General features: G+C 42.7%; 1 protein-coding gene and 1 non-coding gene across 2 annotated transcripts in view; one reads left to right on the top strand and one right to left on the bottom strand.

Moving 5' to 3' along the window:
- The window catches only part of LOC135901717 (uncharacterized), a 70,739-nt gene extending 63,993 nt beyond the window's left edge, over positions 1–6,746 (top strand). Inside the window, exon 4 of the mRNA XM_070529011.1 lies at positions 6,701–6,746. Within this exon, the coding sequence (XP_070385112.1) occupies positions 6,701–6,728 (28 nt within the window). The 3' untranslated portion in view covers positions 6,729–6,746. The remainder of the gene's footprint in view (positions 1–6,700) is intronic.
- Positions 6,747–16,270: 9,524 nt separating this feature from the next.
- Positions 16,271–16,343, bottom strand: TRNAS-CGA (transfer RNA serine (anticodon CGA)). The gene has a single exon. It is a non-coding gene; the product is annotated as a tRNA-Ser (tRNA).
- Between the last annotated feature and the right edge of the window lie 5,646 nt (positions 16,344–21,989).

Here is a 21,989-nt window from a genome sequence, read left to right as displayed (position 1 = left end):
TATTCCAGCCCCCTTCTTGTGTACTACTGGGTTTTGTGATGGCAGGGAGATGCTACTAGAGACGAGCATCACGTTGCAACATAGATGACGTCGTTTCTTGATTAGAGTAGGTCCGCTTCGTCTTCCTTCGAGCCTTCGAGACTGTTCACAACTGGGCCATATAAAGGGTGATCATTTTAAAGTTCTATGGGATATTTAAAAATCGCCTATGGCAGCCAGCATAATTCTTGTCGCTGAGCTGGGTTATTCCAAGAGGCGGACATTACTAGCACAAGAAATTATAACACATGTTCAACTAATTTGAGAAAAACAATATTTCTTTCGATTTTCCAGTTGAGTAAGGTGAGCCTCTAGCCACAATCCAGATCATGGAGTAGAATTATATGATCTGCAACAGCCAATTACTAAAGATCCCAAATGATCTCGCTGTACATATAGTTTCGATTGGTTTATTGCGCGTCGTGGAAGCAGCCTTGATTGAGGATTTATAGACTCATTTCATGTTTACTATTCCCTGCAAATTAGCATGTAATCAAATAGAAGATGGTCATTTGCATTTTGATAAGCTCCTCTGTCTCTCTAGGCAGGGAGATACGATCTCTCCAATGCTATTCACAGCGTGTTCACAGGAGGTATTCGGAGACCTGGATTGGAAAGAATGGGGTATAAGAGTTTTTAGAGAATACCTTAGTAACTTGAGATTCGCTGATGATACTGCCTTGCTTAGTAACTCAGGGAACCAACTGCAATGCATGCTCACTGACCTGGAGAGGCAAAGCCGAAGGGTGGGTCTAAAAATGAATCTGCAGAAAACTAAACTAATGTTTAACAGTCTCGGAAGGGTAGAGCAGTTTACGAAATGTAGCGAGGTACTGGAAGTGGTAAGGGAATACATCTACTTAGGACAGGCAGTGGCTGCAGATCCAGGTCATGAGACTGAAATAATCAGACGAATAAGAATGGGCTGGGGGTGCGTTTGGCGGGCATTCTCAAATCATGAACAACAGGTTGCCATTATCCCTCACGAGAAGAGTATATAACAGATGTGTCTTACCAGTACTCACGTGCGGGGCAGCAACATGAAGGCTTACGAAAATGGTTCTACCTAAATTGACGACGGCGCAACGAGCTATGGAAAGAAGAATGATGGGTGTAACGTTAAGGGATAGAAAAGAGCAGATTGGGTGAGGGAACAAACGCGAGTTAATGATATCTTAGTTTAAATCAAGAAAAAGAAATGGGTATGGGCCGGACATGTAATGAGGAGGGAAGATAACCGATGGACATTCAGGTTTACGGACTGGATTCCAAGGGAAGGGAAGCGTAGCAGGGGGCGGCAGAAAGTTAAGTTGGCGGATGAGATTAAGTTTGCAGGGACGACATGGCCAGAATTAGTACATGACCGGGGTTATTGGAGAGGTATGGGAGAGGCCTTTTCCCTGAATTGAGAGTAATCAGGCCGATGATTATGATGATTCTCGCAAACTATGTTTTTTCTTTAAGGAAGCTTGCAAAGGCAACGGTGAATGTTAAACTTCAAGCGTACAATGTCATTATCAGGTGTAAATTGGAATATGCATCCGTTGTATGTGATCCCCACACACACAAAAAAAAAGCCTACAGTGCTTGGAACACTTGCAAAGGAAAGAAATCAGTTTTCTATAGAATAAATATAAAAGGCTGGTTTCTCCAACTAAGCTCATGATTGCGCGTAACATCCCCACATTAATTGCACGCAGAAAATCGAGTCGACTAATATACTTCCGCAATATTTTGTCTATAAAAATAAATATATCTGCACCCCCATATAGGCACCGTCTAACGTCCACAGCAAAAAGACCAACGCGTAACACAAACACTCCCTACAACCAAGTATTGCCGAAGCAGAGGTCTTTAAACAGTTTTTTCCCACGCACAGTTTTGGATTGGAACACCGAAACTGTCTACCTGAATTTGTTTGTGAGGCGGAAAACTTTGACGAAGCCCTTGAACTGCATTTGTTGTGTTAAATGTCGACCCAGCCAAGCTGTTGTATTATTTCTAGTGCAAGTACTGTTGTAACTTATTTGCGTTGTTCTTTTCATGTGTGCCTGTGATAAATATCGTCCTAGTTCAACCAATGTAATATATTGTGCGAATGTTGTTGGAAATTATTTCTTTGCCGTTCTTTTCCTATGTCAATGTATTTCCACTCCTGCTTGTGCCACGTTGTCCTGCAGTATTGTGAAATAAAAAAAAAAAACATGCACATGACAATGAATAGAAGTAAAGGCTTATATGGCACAAGACAGGGCCGCGAAAAAAAAAGTTGAGTAAACACGTATTACATTTTTTTTATTTTGATAACAAATCAACGAATAGTTATTTGGGTTGGGCTTTTTTTAACATAGCTGCAGCGCTCGAAGGCACTATTGCAGGGGCTATGAATACACAGTATGGTAGCCAGCGTGGAAAAAACCACAAACTACCACATACGCCATTATACATCCAACAACAAAGCTGCAGACAACACTTCAGTTCAGCATTCAGTAATTTTTTGTGGCAGTTGATTCCATGGATTGATAGTTTACGGGAAAAATATTAGCCACGAAAGACATTTGTTCCACAATTATTTTTTCGTATTTTCCATTGATGATCCCGCATTTGAGATGAATGGGCTTAGCAGCACTCCGACGATACGATTCACTGACGCCCGACGCCTTTTCGCATTACAGGTGTTCACAAGATTCTGCTTTCCCGTTGGCACCTGCTGTTCTGCCGGAGTCACAACAAAGCCTACGGGCACGCCCGGCTTAAGGTGTGTTGGCTTGCGGGATGCACTTACCTGGCGGATCATTCTCGGTCGTCTGCCAGGGAATTCCAATGCTTACCGACGCTCGGCACCGTCTAACGTCTACAGTCTGCCTTCATGCGAAGTGTAGACTCGCCCTACCCTTAACGCGCTGGTGCTACAGACAGGCTAATCTCGTCTACCCTCCAGTGCTCCTAAAATGACGCAAGCGCCGTGGACTACTGCGCCGATGCGTCCTCGAACGGAAATTCACCGCATTTATCGTCTTCATGCAACCCTGCCTCAGCCGACGCATCGACAGAGACATCAACCTTCACGCATAAAACACGTCACCCCCTCGCTCTCATCAGTGGGCTTGCCAGCACTCCGAAAATGCGGTTCACTGACGCCCGACGCCTTTTCGCATTACAAGTAACAACCAATTGCACTATTTATGTGCGTCGTTCCTGCTATGCCTCTTTGCTAGTGCTGCTAAGCGTAGGCTGCTGCATTACCATTCTTTGTGACTGCATGCCTGTTATCCTTCAACTTCTTGCTCTCTCTGGCGACATAGAATTGAATCCCAGCCCTAACGCCCGTTCCAGTTCTACGCACGCATTCTGTGACATAATTACAGCATTGGAGAAAATAAGCTCAGGTCAGGCGTCTCTTCTAAACGAAATGAAATTAATTTGTAATAAACTATCACAGGACGATAGAATGTTTGACGACATTAAGAGGCGACTAACAAATTTGAAGTTGTTTTCTCCATAACTGCACTGAAGACCGAAATTGGTTGTATCAGGACAGTGGTCAATGCAAACACAAAAGCCATTTGCTACATATCATCACAACAAAACGATTCAGAAGATAATGCTCGTCGTTGCAACCTTGTGTTTTTTGGGGTGACTGACACTGAGCGTGAAACGTGGCATGAAACAGAGAACAAGATTGTGGAACTTTGTACTTCTAACTTATTATCAAGTTAGACCCCTTAGATATCGAGCGCGCTCATAGAATTGGCAAATACAGCTCTAAGAGAAACAGACCTATAATTATCAAATCACCAGATTTCAAAGTACAATAACCTATTCTTTCAAATGCTAAACAACTAAGAGGCTCAAACCACAGCATATCAGAAGACAACTGCGCTAACACTCGGCATGCACGTAAACAACTATTGGAGTTCGGCAAGTTGCAGCAGAAACCTTTTAAACTTCGGTACGATAAACTAATCTTGGAAAACAGAACTTACAAGTATGACAACACTGCAAGCAGAGTTATATGTTATTCATAGCTACCATCACGCACTACCGCAAAACCTGATAGCAGCCCTGTATCATTCTTTCATATTAACATTAGAAGTTGGTTGCCCAAACGAGAAGCACTCTATAACCTCATCGATTCTTCTGATTGTAAGCTTCTTGTACTAACACAAATGTGGCTGAATTTTACCGTCGATAACACAGAGCTTAATTCTTTCCTCCCTGATCTTGACATCTTTAGGCGAGATCGTGTAGGCAAACGTGTAGGTGTTCTCATGACTGCGCATCGCAGCCTTTGTTGCTCCTTTGTCAATATCATTTCACCTCTAAAAATTTTATTCGTATAGTGCAATGCATCATGCCTACAAATTATTATCGGTGTATGTTATCAACCCCCCCGACGCAGATGCTTCCTTCACTATTCATTTCCACGAGGCACTGCAAACTGTTACGACGTCGTTTAATCATGCGCAACTACTCCTCTTAGGTAACTAACTTTCATGATATAACATGGTCCGAACCAGGCATAACACTGTCTAAGAATATCCTCGAGTGTAATTTTCTTAACACATGCCTCACCTTTGGTATGACGCAGCTAGTACCAACCCCAACGCGAAAAAACTAACAGTGCTCTAACATACTCAACCTTATTTTAACATCCCATTCCGACAGTGTTTCTTCTGTAACACATCTACCAGAACTATGTGATCACTCAATTCTGCATACATAATTATCCTGGCAGCTACCTCAGTGCAATAAAACAAAAACGAAAATAACACTTTACGATAAAGGTAATTACGTCAGCATCAACAGTGCACTAACCAAGTTTTACAGCTGGAGCATTATAGATTTCCCGAAGCGCACAGTAGACGCCAACTGGATGCTTCTTAAAAATAAAAGGATCAAACACACTGAGACTTACACACCAACTATCATCTCAACAGAGCGACCATCGTCCCCATGATTCAACAACACGATAAAGCGACTAAACAATAACAAAAAAATTGTTTCGTAAAGCAAAGCATTCCAGTACCGCTCCTGCCTGGGAAAAATATTACGTCAGTGAAAAGGCGTTTGATTCTTTGGCCGCAACAGCTAAACGAACCTTCTACTCAACAATACACGGCGCACATCTCTAGTGTATTTTTATGCCACATCTTTCAGGAATAATTATCATCTGGAGTGGTGCCGCAAGTCTGTAAAATAGGTAAAATATTTCCAGTACCAAAAAAAGGATCATCATCATCGTGCCACAATTACCGTCCAATTTCCCTCGTGAGTGTTTGTTCTAATCTAAGGGAGCATATAATTTATTCTCATATTGTAAGCTATCTAACATCCGCAAATTTTTTTAATCCTAATCAGCCTGGTTTTCGAAAAGGCATGTCCTGTGAAACTCAACTAGATATTTTGGTTAATGACATCAAGCTCGCATCTCGATCAAAACATACCCATAGATATCCTCTTCGTAGATTTCCAAAAGGCTTTCGACAACATTCTTCATAAACGGCTCTTCCTAAAACTATCGCGTCTTAATCTCAGCCCTTATGTTCTCCAATGGATACGCAACTTTCTGACTAACCGTCAACAGTTCGTTTACGCCAACCAGTGCTCGTCTAATTTATCACCCGTTATCTCTAGCGTGCCACAAGGCAGAGTCCTGGAGCTATACTCTTCTTAATGTAGATTAACGACTTACCAATAGGTTGTTCTTCCAAAAGTCGTTTATATGCTGATGATTGTGTAATCTATCGTCCTATTACTAACGACGCTGGTTCTCGTGCTCTCCAGTCCGACCTTAACGTCATTGAAACTTGGTGTAATAATTGGCCATTGTCCCTCAACGTCAAAAACACATCGCTACTTACTTTCCATCGTCGCCAATAATTTATTTCAGCTAATTACGTTATCGCCGGTTCGGAAACATGTGCTGTGATTTCTCATTAGTACTTAGGTATTAGCTTGTCCAGTAACCTCGGTTGGCCCTCGCAGATTTGCAGCATCAGCAATGATATCAATCGTGTACTATGCTACCTGCGCCGTAATTTACGTCTTGATGAATAAATTGCGGTCACTGACCAAGTCAAGGTGAAAATAACACACAGACGTTTCGGGACCCGTACGGTTTCCTCGATCACACTAAAAAAGTGTTTTAGTACGATCACGTCTCTGTGGTATTTTCGCCTTGACTTGGTCAGTGGCCACAATTTCTTTCATCATCATGTTACCTGACCAGACTAATTTTCGTCGAACTCTTGACTCCAAGGCTACGTCTTGTCCTCCCCCCCCCCCATAAAACTTCCCGCATATTTAAGAATCGTTCCACCCAAACTGGAATACGCATGCTCAGTGTTAGACCCCCACCAATCTAACCAGGCAACAACACTGGAATCCGTACAGAATCGTGCAGCAAGGTTCATTCATTCTGACTACTCTTACCACACTAGCATTACTAAACTTAAGTCTTCCCTGAACCTTCCAACCCTCGAGCACCGCCACAAAACCGCAAGACTGGGCCTCTTTTACAAATTTTATCGCTCTCTGCTTCACCGGACCTACATCACGCCTGCGCATCGCACTTCATCGCGTTATAGCCATTCAAAGCCTGTTTATCCCCCTCCAGCTCACACCACCGCTTATCTTAACTCTTTCTTCGTCCTAACAGCGAAAGACTGGAATCATCTACCTGCTGAAGCGGTGCACCACTCCAGTCAGTCATCGTTCAAGGCATTCATTGAAAATATTATCTAAATATGCCCACCCTTCATGAAAACCCCAAATGGGGTATTTGAAGTAAGAATAAATAAATAAATAAATAAATAAATAAATAAATAAATAAATAAATAAATAAATAAATAAATAAATAAATGTAAAATGAGGAGGCGATATGTGTCTTTGCCTGCCTACTTTTATCACGCCAGAATAAAATTTGAAAATATTGCATGTTCTATTTTCAATGCGCCAGCTTAATAATTTCCATCCCAGCCCATGTTTAAGTGTAGTAACACTAGAAGCAAAGTAATAATTGTGAGAAACAAATCGAGCAGCGCGGTTTTCTGCGAGTTCAAGCTCATTATAAAGGGTACTAGTTTAGTGGTCCCAGACCACACAGGCGTACTCTAATATGAATGTTACATTAGTAAAGTAATTGTCCAATTTCGGAAGCCGCTGTCCTTGCAGTTGTGTTTGACGAAATTCGGCATTTCGCAAGATCTCACTGTTACATATTCAACCTGCTGATTTCGAGTCGGATGCAAAATTAACGAGATATTTATTCTCACTGACTCGTGATAACTTTACAGCATCTAATGTATCAAACAGGTATGAATTGCGTTTATGTGTGGAGGAGATGAACTGACCCTTACAAGTGACTAATGCACAATGTGTTCTGCATAAAGCCGCAAGATTGGTGTGCTGTATTACTTAGCCACTACTCGAGTGACCAATTAAATGGTACCCCCATGAGCTCTGTGAAAGAGAGCACAGAAACCGACAGTCAAGAGGCCACAATGGCTCAGCCTCTGTGTCAAACGTAAACTGTCCTACAAAAAACATGTATTATGGCAAACTGGGTTTGCATTCACATGTATTATTCGTACCGGCACATAACAAATAAAATTGCATTTCTTCCCGCATTGCTCACCATTGTAAAATTAATTATAAATAATTATAAATAAATAAATTGTGAAATTGTGAAATTGCAGAGCTGTATATGTGGGTATACAACGCACACACACAATAAAATGAGCTGACAAATCAAAGCTGTGGTAATTCAGTATTTTGAAAGCAGCTTTGTATGCGCCTTAGATAATTTAATCCTCGTACATAAGCGCCACCTTAGTATCAGCCCCTTTCTGTACTGCACGCTAACTGTTTATACATGGTGCCACCAGGCACTATTTTCCTGCGAACCCACTAGAAAAAGTCGGCTGTGCAGAAACATCCCTTTCGACCGATCTGAAATGATCGTGGTGCATATTTGCTATCAGAATAGGCTTATAAGCACAACCGTCTAGAATTAAAGAAAGCCTGTCAAATGTAAGGGATGATGACGCTCAGCGTTGCTGGTGCCACGTTTTACACTTATACGGCAAGATCACATCAGTGGTTAGGTCAAACACAAAACTAAAACTTGTGTTGTGACCTTCCAGTCACAATGCAGGTAGTTTTGTGTGGTTTTCTCTATGGTAATTAGGAATAAAAATATGAACAAACCTGTAAATTCAAAACTGTTGTAAGTAAACAGACACCATGAAAAGCTAAATAACACTCAGGTGTACAGATGTTATTTTATCACATCAGATTTTTGTGCTACAGGTCACGGAGCCCCGAAAAGCACAGCCCGTGTTCCTACAGCACCATCTCGTGCTATCTACATGAAGCGCCTCAGAGGCGAGCACATCCAGAACACACTGCCCCTATTCTAGTAGACTGTACTTATTCTAGTACACTGTACCGTCGTCTGCTACAGCAGGTCCAGCACGGGCGTCGCCACCATCGAGGCCGCGACGAGCGGAGGAGAGATAAGTCGTTGGCGCTACTTTTGCAGATGGGAGAGGTTACCCGCAGTACGTGCCACATGGCTCTACACTAAGCATGCCCTGCCGTCGCCTAGCAACGGACACAATGGAGACGCGTGCTCCGCGATCGCTGCCGGAAGCAGCCGTAGATACGTGAGCGACTACACACTCGTGTTTAATGCAGCGTGCGCTAGCATACGCCTAGTGCAGACGACTAAGAGGACCCAATAAAATATGTCGCTTTGCAGCAGCCGAAATGAAGCTTCTCAGAACTTGGAGGATACGAAGGCTGTCAGGTAGGCATATCTTAAAGAAATATTGCACCTCGAGCTGCTGCAACAGGCATTTATATGTGCTGCATGCAGACAGCCGCAGCCACCCGCGGCTGTGTCCTTCTTTGGTGAAGATATTGAAGGTTCGCGTGAGTGTTGCTCTACTCCATCCGCACGTTTCTCCTGTACAGCTCATTCATTTGAGCGTTTCAGTACTACCTTATGGTAAACGCGGCAAATATTGCAATAGCTAGCACATGCAAACCTGGTGTCGCTACCACTTCGCAACGGTAGCAACGGTGATGCGCTTCTTTATTTATCGTACGGCTGTTCCGGCTGCGTTAAAACTGGGTCTCAGGGGGGTGCGCTGCTGCGGCGGATGCGGGTATGTCCAAATAACGCACGTATTGCGCAGCATATGGGGCATATGGCTTCCGCATTTGTCTTTGAGGGCCAGTATAGTGGCCCCCAATGCCATTCAAGCGAGACATCCACGCATGTACAAGCAAAATATCTTGAACAACAACAACAAAAAGCCAACACTGGCAGCCGCACTGACCACTTCATAAATGGCTGTTGTGCGCGCGCACATTACGATTATCGCACTAATGCACGAAGAGAAAATTAGGACTGCCGACCACGATGCATGAAGAGTCAGAACATAGTTTATTTCTGCTAACACATCCTTAGTATAAACACACACAACAGAATTAGGAAGGTCGCGTATTCGAGGACTTGCCACGGCAAGTAAGACAAATGTTGCAAGAAGAAAGCTAGATTACAGGCATACATTTACTATACACTATTATAAATGAATGTAACAAATTGTTAAATCAGCATAAGGCTGACATTGGAAAGTAATGAGTAATATATATATACATATATATATATATATATATATATATATATATATATATATATATATATATGTATATATATTTTTTATCAATCGATCAATATTTATTTTGACAAAAGAAATACAAGATGGGTATAAGTACAACATTCGGAGGTCCCGAAGTAACAACTGTCGGGGGGACCTCCTAACAAAACATGAAAAGGGGATAGTAGGATCGAGGCAAACAGTGAGTCATGTGATATATTATAGTTTCTACATTGGAAATAAACGATAAGATAGAAAAAAATCTGTTAACAATATCACAGGTATATTCACAGAGTTAAGAAGAAAAAATAATTGAAGAAATCTTAAAAATAACATGCAACAATTAAAACGAGGATAAATGGCACGTAAAGCTAACAACGAGGAGAAGTATCATTTAAGGCAAAATTTAGTAACTTATGTGAGCTAAGTGAGCTAAGTACACATAGGCAACACAGAAATAAATATATCATGTCATATACTACAAAAACACTGCAGCAACCCACAAAGACAGCATGTCTTCATCTACCACACAAGACACACCAGGCAGGGGTAAAGACAGACACGTGCTAACTTCCAAGAGATTGATTTGCAGAAGCGTCCCACACATATAAATGGCGATGAACAAGGGCATGCACAATTGCCTTTGTAACATTTCACGTGATACACGCACGAAGAAGAGGCCAATACAACAATCAAGCAAAAGTTGACTTTCCAAGCACATGATGGATAGTTCAGCTGTAAACTGCAATAAAGAAACTAAAATTTTTGTCGGGTTGTTTCTTGTTGCGCTTCCCGCCAAGTGTTTCACTCCATTAGGTTGAGATAACTTTTTGTATTAAATCAACCAAATGTGCGCACTCACACACATCTCCCCCAAAAATGTTCAACCAAGATTCTCAAAAAACATGGAAGGCTACGGCGACCACTATTTCCAGCTAAGTTTCAAATAAATGAAATACCAACACATTTCAAACGTCGCACATTGTGAAGGAAAGAAACAAATGAAGGTGTCACGCAAAATGTCTCTGTCATCCTGCCAAATATTACAGTCTACATCTCACTAACCTAACAGTACGAACCAACAAAGAATATAACACTACATAATTGGAGCATTCAATACGAGACAGTCACAGCTAAAAAAACATTGGCATACAAGCTACGAAGGATGCAAATGAAAAAAACGGATTTATTTATATTAGTATTTTTACTTCCAAGTACCAAACATATATGTATGCTTACAATTATCACAATGGCGATTTGTAAGATTCCCTCACAATTTCAGCCTTTCTGCCCACCCTTACCCGGGAAACCCAGTGCTCATTCTGGCGGAGATTGTCCTTATGTATCTGCAATTTCTTCATTGCAATTCCAGGTGCTGGTGATGCCAATGCTCTCATTTTTGCTTTCACACATGAGCACCCGTTTGTAGGTGAACCTCTAAAAGCAATGCCATTGCTCGTGGTGACATTTTTTTTTTCAGCGACCATTCTTAGCTCATGTAACGAGCCAAACAAGTGCTTGAACACTGTGTAATAATGAATGTAGTGCACGGAAGACAGTATGCTCTTCGTTATAACCCTTATCTTCGATTTGAAATGGTGCCTGCTCTGTTCAGATGTTTTCTGCAAATCACACTCAAGATGTTCAGTGACTACATCACCTCGCTCTTCAATGTATCATGTGCCAGAAGATGTGTAGCCTGTAACAGCATGGGCAGCCATATTCGGCCCTTCCCTGTATTCTACAGGTAGACGTGATAAACATAAACCATAAACATAAACATAAACATAAACCATAAACAAGCAAAGAAACTGCAACAAAATGCTTGCATGACACTTTTGACCTGTTGAAGTCGAAGCATGTACAGCTCGAAGTCCTGAAGTTAACTTTATGAAAGCCCTCATCCTCATTCACAGAACGAACACGGAACGTTCCTTCTTCTCTGCCAACTTCCATGTCTTCGGACCTGTAATCAGACGTTCGTGCAAGGCGCTCCATAATGTGTTTTGCTACAACAGGGGGCCTCCCATGGAGCAACTCAGGCAGAGCATGTTGGTAAAGACGGTATGAAGGTGAAGAACTCAGATTCGCCAGCATGAACTGCACCTCTTTCTCTGGAAAAATTCAACCAAGACTTTTAAAAGCCCCTGCAGATTACGGCGAAGCTATGTCCAGCTAAGTATGTCCTAAGCTCCTTGTTTTTTTTAAAATTAGGTTTTATTGTTCGTGCCAAAAGGGAGGTCCATCCTATACATCTTTACCCACATTTTCTTTACTGAGAGCAATTTACTGCTTATGCAGGCTTGCAACTTGTCATTTTCCTTCCATTGTGGTGCCGGCTTCACAGCTTCAATCGCTATTGTTAGATCATCCTCATTCATGCTGGATGCTACTTGCCTGAGCATTTTATTCACAATGTCGATATCATCTATTTCACTTTCTTTTTCCGAAATCCACCTGTGCTAAGCCTGTTCTCTGTGAAAATCACACAGGTCTGGCCGACTGCTCGGGAGGGCAGCAGAAAGTGCGCCGATTTCCGCCTGGCTGTAGTTTACTATCCAAAACTTAGGACTCAGAGTTTTGTTAAAGGCCTCAAAGGTGTTTAGCGCCTCTTCGATGCTATCAGCCGTTTCAGACTGTACCATGAAGGCACCTGCAATAGCATGGGAACTTGCAGTCTTCACTGCCATCAGGAATAACGGTAGGGCATAATCCGTTGTTTCACATTTAGCGTCAAGACATACCACATCATCACTATACATGAGCATCAGTTCCCTCATGAACTCAGTCTGAATGCAAAGCAGCAGTGTCTGCTCGCATTCCTGTGCCACAGTTTCCAAAGCGTCACAGTAAGGTAACTCATCCTGTGGCTCCTCTTGCCATTCTGAGTGATTTTCCATTGACTTCACATGACAGGGTAGAAAAAGACATCTTGTTCCAGGTGCTTTCTCAATCATTTGTCAACATACATTGCTACATTTTCGTTATCAACTCAACTGAATATATCCTTACGGAGTGCCTTCTGGATATTATTTTGTATGTCTGTCTTTGTAGGGTAGAAATCTCTGCATGTTGTTCGGGGGCACTGCTTGTTTGAGAATAATGCATCTCAGACAAAAAAACCTCAGACAGCCCTCAACTGTTTTACAGATGTCACACATTGTTGTACAAGCTCACAATGTTTTTGACGCTTCTGAATTTATTGGCGGCGCATAGCCTGCATACTGTGCATTAATGTCGTGGTTCCAGTGACTTTGCCTGTCGGATATTCAGACATTGAAGCAATGCTGGCATAGCACAGGTTTAGCACTAGCTTCTTCTTGCAATGTCAACCTCAGCCGGGACATCGCTTCCTTCGAAGCTGTCTCGTGCGGCCATTTGGTAAATTGTTTTGAGATATTAATCTAAAGAAAACAAAAGAGCAGATTGTAAAGAGAGTAAACAAAATTAAGTGGTTCTGAATTTTGTCTGATGCAAATGATAACCTTTTTCAGTGATAGAGAATAGAGATGAAATCGACCAACAAAATAAAAGGCATGAGAGCTAAAATGCATAGGTATTAGAAGCTCATGTCATTATATTGGTGACATTACAGAGCAATAATATCAATACAATACTTCTACAATAATGCTAAGCAACATTTTACAGCTTTATCAGCATTATCTAAGGGGTCTATGCATGGCCAAGCATTCTTTATCCACAAATACTGGAATTCAGTGCTGTAAAGCACACTTTTTTTAATGCTTCTCGACCGACACTTTCATCTGTGGCATCAAATGCTAAGATCTTGCATCAAGAATTGCAGTATGAGTAAGTGAAAAGATCCAAACAAAGGCAAGAAGTAATAATGACAACAAACAAGATGAATTTTGTACATTTACGCAACAGTCTATTGTATTACAAAATTGAAGCTGCTCATGTTTGTCAAGAAGCATTTCAAGATGTCTATACAACACTCTTGGTTTTCTGGGCCTTGTAACACGCGTTAGCAATTGCACTGTGAAATCAAACTCATGCGCTGACCCAGCGTTCCAAAAGAAGTGTAGAGAGGGATATATCTCATCTCAACAAGCATGCTTGGGATTATAAGGCTTTTGTCATGACACAGAAAGAATTTAATAAAACACGTAGTTACGTTCACAAGCTTAATAACATGACATTCAGTGATTGCAAAAACAGTCACAAATAAATGTAGGTTGAATAATTGTCTACAGATCTCCAAAAAATGTATTATTAAAGCACGGGTTCAGAGGCGGAGACATGTACTAAAATTTAAAATTGCCGATACTCATAGACATTACCCCGTCAGTACAGCCACTTTCAACCACTTTCAACCAGACACATTTCCCCACTCGAAGAGCATCAAAGAATGTCATTCAGAACTGGCTGCATAATCCACATGCATTCACAAAAACATGTCTTTCAAAGCGCATACTTCAAACCACAAGTTTCTTTCACAAAATTAGGGCCAGCTAGTCTTCCGCAATGGATGCCCCCAATTTTAACAGTATAAAATTGTCCTAAAATAATTAATTAGGGTCAATGCATGGATAGGGTAAGAGCTTTTTTATGGAAAAGAAAAAATGCGAATTTAGCCATTGTTTGATATTCGCTGCATGTAAGTTCATTAGTTATTTGACTGCAAAAATCAACATTTTATTCATGGCTGCTAAGATGATGAAGTGATTGGCTATGCTAAAATGGTCCAATTTCAAGTCCCGTAATTTAAAAATAAACATGCAATTAAGCAAGGCTGTTTACGTTACCATCAATGTTGATCTTCCGTGGGTTCCAGCGAGTACATAAATCCCAAATTGAAAAAGATATACATTGGCGATATGTGTTTTTGCTTACACAGAATTCCGGGAACCACTCCACTTGTTTTACATGCATCATTGCAGTGCAGCCCTTCCTCTTCGTTCCTTGTAACTTCCTCTTTTTTGTTCGAAGGTAGCTGCTGACCACTCTGCGTCTTTCTCCTATTGAATGAAGTGAGATATCGAACACCAGTACGCTATAAATAACAATTACATTTGGATGACTGCATGCAGCTGGTGCATTCATTATGAGTGCAGTATTAGTTCCTTGCTCATGCACGTCCTTTATGGAACAAAGTCTCGTGGTCGCTTTCGCTCCTGCCAGTTGTCAATATTATAATTTAGCTTCGGAGCCGCGCGCCGCATCTTCCCTTGGGCACAGGCGCCACACCATTTGGCTCACATTTAAATTGCCATTATAGATCAACCCTCCCTCCCTAACTCCTCCGCTCTTCATCCCCCCCCCCCGAATTCCGTGGTTTTTACAACGAATGTTATCGTGTATACTGGTAGAAATGCTAATAAGGATGGGTACTTAAACACATTAATCTGATTAACACGAAACGTTGGAGTAATTAACTATCTTTTAACTATCGCTTTACTGATTTACAAGCATATAGTACATAAAAAGGAGGAAAACTGCATTTGAAGGACTCAAATCATTTTTAATGATGTCCACTTTCATATAATTTGATGCTCCCTGTGCTACTCATTTATGGATTTGCCTCACCTCTGCTGTGTTAATTTTGCAGCATGCCTTTGGTTACAAATAAACCCTGCAGCAAACAAGCTGGTTCTTATGTGTCTTACAATACACAAGAGAGTTCATGTTCACTCCTGCTTTTTAAGCAGTTCCTAAGGCACCAGAAGAATGACGTGGATAACATATTCTGCAATATCTTCACCAATTTGTTTCGGGTTAATGTCGACTTTATTAACGGGACACCCACTCGCCTTCGTAATTTTCCGTGCTACTAATAGCAGGCTTACAAATTTCACTCACTATATTTTTCTGTGAGTTCTTCCATGAAACACAGCATTGGAAGCCCTGCTACTAGAATACGCTTTACCTCAGTCTAACCACTCACAAGTGCTTGTCACATTTTAGATGGTATTTTTGACTGATATCAAGGTCATTGTCATTATGGCTATATTAAATTGATCAACAGGTGAATGGGTAAATTTCGACACCATGAATATTAACTAATTTCAGAAATATGAAAGCATCCTGAATAAACATTAAACGTTAAAATGTTGACAAGCATATACTTGAATGGATGCATGCTCCTCTTTTGTTTCCTCAGAAGCATCTCCATTGCTCAGTTCTAACAGTATTTTATCATTACAGAAACGATATAAATACTTACTTAGAATACTTGTCCATAAATCTGTTTCAGGTAAGCTCCTGTTCTCTGTAAGTACTCACGACCAGTTTCCTCACTCCACATCCACCCAGTTCACTTCTACCAACAGCTATTCATTACCACAACCTAGAACTAATTAGGGTAAATTACCTACTAACTTTTCTGCCACACAACTCAGGAGCTCATTAACTTGTCGTAATAAGATACACTCTCATTTAAACGAGAAGAAAGGGGGTTAACCCAGAAGCCCAATTTTTATTAGTGATATCATAAGAAGCCAACAAACACTGACACCAAGGACAACATAGGGGAAACTTGTGCTTAATAAATGAAACTAAAGAAAAGATAAACTAATGGAAATTAAAATGGATAAAAAACAACATGCCGCAGGTGGGAACCGAACCCACAACCTTCGCATTTCGCGTGCGACGCTCTACCAACTGAGCTACCGCGGCGCCATTTTTCCATCCATTTTCTTGGGTATTTATGTGTCCTAGTAGAACCCTGGGAGTGTTAGCCAGCGCCACCATTCACAGACTTTGGCGGCGGACGTCCGCCGCCAAGGTCTGTGAGTGGTGGCCTTACAGTGTTAACTACCTTACAGTGTTAACTACCTTAAATAACTCACAGTGTTAACTATAGTTTCTCATTTTGAGACAGTGTCTTGTGTGGCATACAGGTGCCTTGTATTTACTTAGTAACGTGACAGCGTTAAGGAGCTCGTGTTGCAGAAAAGCCGGTGTGATTGGCGTCCTCGGCGTTGGCCATGAGCGACAAATCCCGGAAGGCAATTCATAAAGAAAAACAACTTGCAAGATCGGCTGGGTGGTAATCGAACCAGGGTCTCCGGAGTGTGAGACGGAGACGCTACCACTCCGCTATGAGTTCTATGCTTCAAAGCGGGACAAAGGCGCCGCTAGTGAATGCTGTGCTGCCTTAGAAACGTGTCGTAGAAAGTTAAAATGCGGTGTATATCGGTAACTATGAGCATGTCAATTACAGAAGTCGCAGTTCAAGGAGCAGTGAAGTACGTTCCCGCTACATTTTTTTTTTTGCGCTTGGCGCACACGCATCATCATCATCAGCCTGGTTACGCGCACTGCAGGGCAAAGGCCACTCCCATACTCCTCCAACTACCGCCGTCATGTAGTAATTGTGGCCATGTTGTCCCTGCAAACTTCTTAATCTCATCCGCCCACCTAACTTTCTGCCGCCCTCTGCTACGCTTCCCTTCCCTTGGAATCTATTCCGTAACTCTTAATGACCATCGGTTATCTTCCTTCCTCATTACGTGTCTTGCCCACGCCTATTTCTTTTTCTTGATTTCAACCAAGATATCATTACCTCCCGTTTGTTCCCTCACCCACTCTGCCCTTTTCTTGTTGTGTTCATATAGGAGGTTGTGGCCAAGTACTGCACCAGGGTGGCCAATCCTGCTCTGGTGAGGGAGTGCGTTACCGGTTCTGGTCACGGGGATCAGGCCACACTCGAGGCCTGTTTATGCAATTTTATCAACACGCGGATTTTTTTTAATTAGGTGGAAAATTGCACGGCACCGGGATTCAAACCATGGACCTCTTGCACGCGAGGCGGGTGTTCTACCTCTACGCCACCGCTGCACGCCACAGACATCGCACAGACATCTTGCGGCAAACACAGAAGACCCCCTCCTCGCAATTTACGACGCTGCCCCTTACAGATGGCGTGCCACTCGCCCGCTTCTCCCCTTCGTCTCGTTTGAGTGCATTGGGGCCGTGCGGGGACCGATGCGAGGATGCCCCGATACGCTTGCATTTAATAAGTTTTCTCGCTCTCTCCCCTTCCAACTTCCAGCGTGCGTCACTCGAACCTACGTGTTCAGGCGACGCGGCTCCTCTTTCCGCTCACAGCGCGATTCCTAGGGGCAGCGTCCGATGCGGGACGCCTCTGACGTGATTGCTGCGCCATAGCGGGTCTGGTGGGAAAGCGTCCCTTCCGATGTGTACCGTGCTGCTGGCGAGGAGTCATGAGTCTGCGTGGTGCTCCCAGGCAAGATCCCATCGAGGCGTCAGCCCCATGATCGCGGCAGCCTTCATGGTGCATCGCGGCACGGCTGTTCGTGCCGATCACGGCGTTTGGCTCGCGTAGATCGTTTCTCCTTCCGAGACACCGAGTTCCTTAGTTCGTTCCGCTTGTTTAGGCGCACGTTTCGTTGCCTCGCCAAACGCTGCATTGCTCGGCGCTCACCACGTGATTGGTGGGTGCAAAGTCCGATGCGGGGTGCCTCGTAAGTTGTGCTGTGGACTTAGAAGTGTTTTATATGAAAGCTATGTCTTTGTGTGACTCAAGAGCATGCTGAGCGAATGACTGGGCGGTGCGAACGGCGGGCTGCGATAACACTATGGCATTCCACTCTTGAAGGCAAAGCTTAAGCGTCCTCCAATTTTTCTACTCATCTCTAGCGGAAGGTTCTTTGTAAATTCTGTCGACTATGGTACCTTCCGCTTTATGCATGTATTATTCCCATTTAAAGCCTCTAAAAATTCATAGCCTTATTTCACTGCAGTGATGCGGATGGCATATACGCTATCGTGAATGCGCATGAGCAGACTTTCGTGCGACGTACCGATGCTTGCACGCTTCAGTGCGTAAGACAGAAGCGCGTTCTACCCATATCTGCTCCATGTAGCATCCATGCAATTGTCACGTACTTGTCGAGCACTTCTTGAATCTTGCACCTTGTGAAGGTCTCGCCCAAAGAGGCAGCCCCTGTCCACGGTTTGGATAACATTAAAAGGCATGTCCTCATTCACGACCACACGTCTGCGCTAATTGCTGCACATCAGCCTACCTTATATAAAATAAATATTTGTATCATCATACCCTCGATCCTGACACGGTACGTACGTACTACAAATTATGAACAAACCATGTATTAATCTGAAATTTTCATTTCAAGGCACAACATTAGAGCGCGTTCGCAAGCAAAAATTTCTTGGTGTTTGAGGAAAACATGTCGTGGAATACCCATGTGTCCAGGCTTGCTTCTGAATTGGGCAAAACTGTAGGCTGTCTGTACAGGTTATCAAACCTAGTTCCATTATGGCTAAAGAAAGCTATATATTACGGCCACTTCTACTCTCGCTTGTCTTACTGCGCGCTAGTATGGGCAAAAACGACTGTTCAAAACCTAAACAGACTCGAAGTGTTGCAGAAGAAGGTTCTCAGAATATTTGAAAATTTTTATGGGCACCCTCGCGAACTGCGTACTCATCAGCTATTCATAAAGCACGATATTACTAGAGCAAGTGATCTTTATACATATAAACTACTACTTTATACAAAAAAGGAGAAGCTTTATGAGCATTCATTTGATAGCTCCCCCCGATACTCTCTCCATAATCAACCCTTACCAGTTCCTTTTTCCCGTACAAGCTACGGAGAATGTCTTCTTCAATACCAGATACCAGCAATACTGAGCAAATTCATAACTTGTACCAAATTCGAACTACCAGAATATAAATTCAAGAAACATGTGCGAAATATGCTTTTAAACAAGTAAGAATCATTGGAACAACATCTTTATTTTGCTATTTGGTATATATTTCATTTTGATGTATAAAATTATTTTTTGCCTTTGCACAAGTGCTTATAAGGATTTTGTGACATCTGCATTATATGCAACTATGTTGTGCACTAAAAGTGTTGCGTTGCGTGTATTATATTTCATGCCTATATTTTTGTACAGCGTTTCAGATGATTATTTTTGCAATCTGTCTGCTGCTGTTTAATGGGTCCTTGGGCACTCTCAAGATGTCTGCGACATCTTTTCGCCCAAGAGCCTCCGACTCGGTGTTGGAAATAAACTTCACTTCACTACACACTTGCGATGAACATACCTTATGGCTTCACGGAGTGCTCAGTTTGGAAGCACACATTGACAGCGGCGAGGTCCCTCAGAAGCACTTCGTATACTTCTTTGGAGTGTACATAACCTGTCAAGGTGTTTCCACACTTTTTTCATGTCCCGCACGTACCTCTTTAAGACTTCTTCAGCTGCTGCCGGCACGTCAAGCTCCATGGTGCCCCCCGCCACAGAAAAAGTGGCGCGATAATCTGCACACGGTGACGCTGCAGGCTCAATAAATGTTTTCCCAATCCAATCCAGTCACGGCATTGGCACGCCTGGTGATAAAGCCGTATAATATAGTTTGCGATTCTCCAGATTCAACTTGCGCGCGCTCATCCGATTCTCGTCTGCTGCACGCGCCGGCGCAAGCGGTGGTACCGTTGCTAGGCGATGGCCGGGCACGCGCAGTGTAGAGCCATGTGGCACAATTGAGGGGCTTTACTATGCGATGGAGGCAGCGGCCTCTGGAGGTACTGCAAAGAAGCGGGCGCGCCGCTGCATGGTATCCAAGACACTCGCGTGAAGCCACATGAAAGGCGCACATCGCGGTTGGTCTATTGATGGTAGAAAGGCCGGGAAGGGTTTTTTTTTAGTTTTCGCGTAACAGAATTGTGTTTTCTCGTATAGTCAAATTACAATCCGACGCTATCAAGTCTGTAGGTTGCGTGAAAGTCGTATTTTACAATTTTCTATATACTTAAGCTTGAGAAATTCAACTAGTTCAGGGACTTCCTTGCGCCACATGGAGGGCCTGTGTATGGGTGATCCGAGATCTTTTTTGCTGAAATGACGTCTGATACCGGACGCCCCCAGCAGACATTCTGCGACTGAGGGCCTTAAGGCAGGGGGGGGGACACTCCGTATACATCCCATTGGCCGTTTTCGAGCAGACGCTCTATCGACGCTAGCGCCAAGGTCCCCTTCAGTTACGGCCCTAACCAATGGGCGACGCATTAGGCAAAATGGCGGCGCGCATGATTGTTTACGTTGTCATGGCAACAGCAGCAACGCGGCACCTCCTCTCCCAAACGTTTTTCTTTACTTTTTGTTTATATTATGCCGACCTGCTCCACTCTCTTTCCCCCATGCCGCGCGCGCCGCTCTTTTTTTTTACCGGTAAGCTGCGCGTTTTTTCTTCTTTTTTATAGCGCGCTTGTTACCACGTGCCAGCTCGCAAGCAATGCGCGTGCTATGCCACGCATTGGCATTACTTGCGAGCTGGCGCGTGGTGCGCCGTGGGCTATGCGTTCGCACGCACGCAGTCTTGCCCATACTTATATTATACCAGCATGTGCCGGAACATAAAAAAAATTCCACTTCCAACACAACAGATGTTTAGCCTCGCTTTATTGACTTCGTTTCCGAAAAGAGATTTTTCTTACAACGTGGTGTGATACACGCTCAAAAAATGAGCAAAAGTGAGAGGTGCATGACATATACAGGAGTACTAAAAACAAAAGTGCACAGATGGTGAAATAACAAAAGAAAGTGCTAGAAAACGCGAAGGCCATTTCATGTACACACATATAAAAACAAGATTTTTATATAACGTCCTCAAGACCTAAATGTAGACGAGCTCCTGATATGTGCACTAAGATATTGCACAAGATTGGACGACGTGTATGACATAGTCTTGACAACTATAATAAGGGAAAACTCACTAGTAATGGCAAAAACAATGACACGCAAAATACCTGAAAGATAGAATAAAATGCTAACATTGTTTGATTGAGAGCCATACCAAAAGAAAGCTTACTTATGAATCTGCACGAAAGTATATGAAATGCTTGACATGTTCATTACTGCTGAACAAATTGAAAAACATGGCAGAAAAAAATAACATTGTACTAAAAACTGAAACACACATTATCACATTATTTTGCACTTCGCCACAACTTGAGTAACGGTGGCAAGGGGAACAGAAGATAGTCGGCTTTTGCAGCAGCACATAGAAAACATTCGCAGAAAGGCTTATTCCTCAATCAAAGACCAGGTAAAACAGGCCAACACGACTTTTCTTTATACCCGAATGCAATGCTTAGCAATAAAATTACGTCACTTAAAGGGGTGGAGACATCAAAATTTTCGTTCATGCGTTTGTTGATTCAAACGTTGCGTCATGCTCCAGGGAGCACGATACACACAGCGGGATTCATATATATCCGATAAATAATTTGATAATAGCAGGCACGTACCCAGGATTTTTTTTCGG

The sequence above is a fragment of the Dermacentor albipictus genome, unplaced genomic scaffold, assembly GCF_038994185.2.
Source record: "Dermacentor albipictus isolate Rhodes 1998 colony unplaced genomic scaffold, USDA_Dalb.pri_finalv2 scaffold_16, whole genome shotgun sequence".
Taxonomy (NCBI): domain Eukaryota; kingdom Metazoa; phylum Arthropoda; class Arachnida; order Ixodida; family Ixodidae; genus Dermacentor; species Dermacentor albipictus.
Note: the sequence above shows the minus strand (reverse complement) of the source record. Positions and strands in the feature narration are given on the sequence as shown.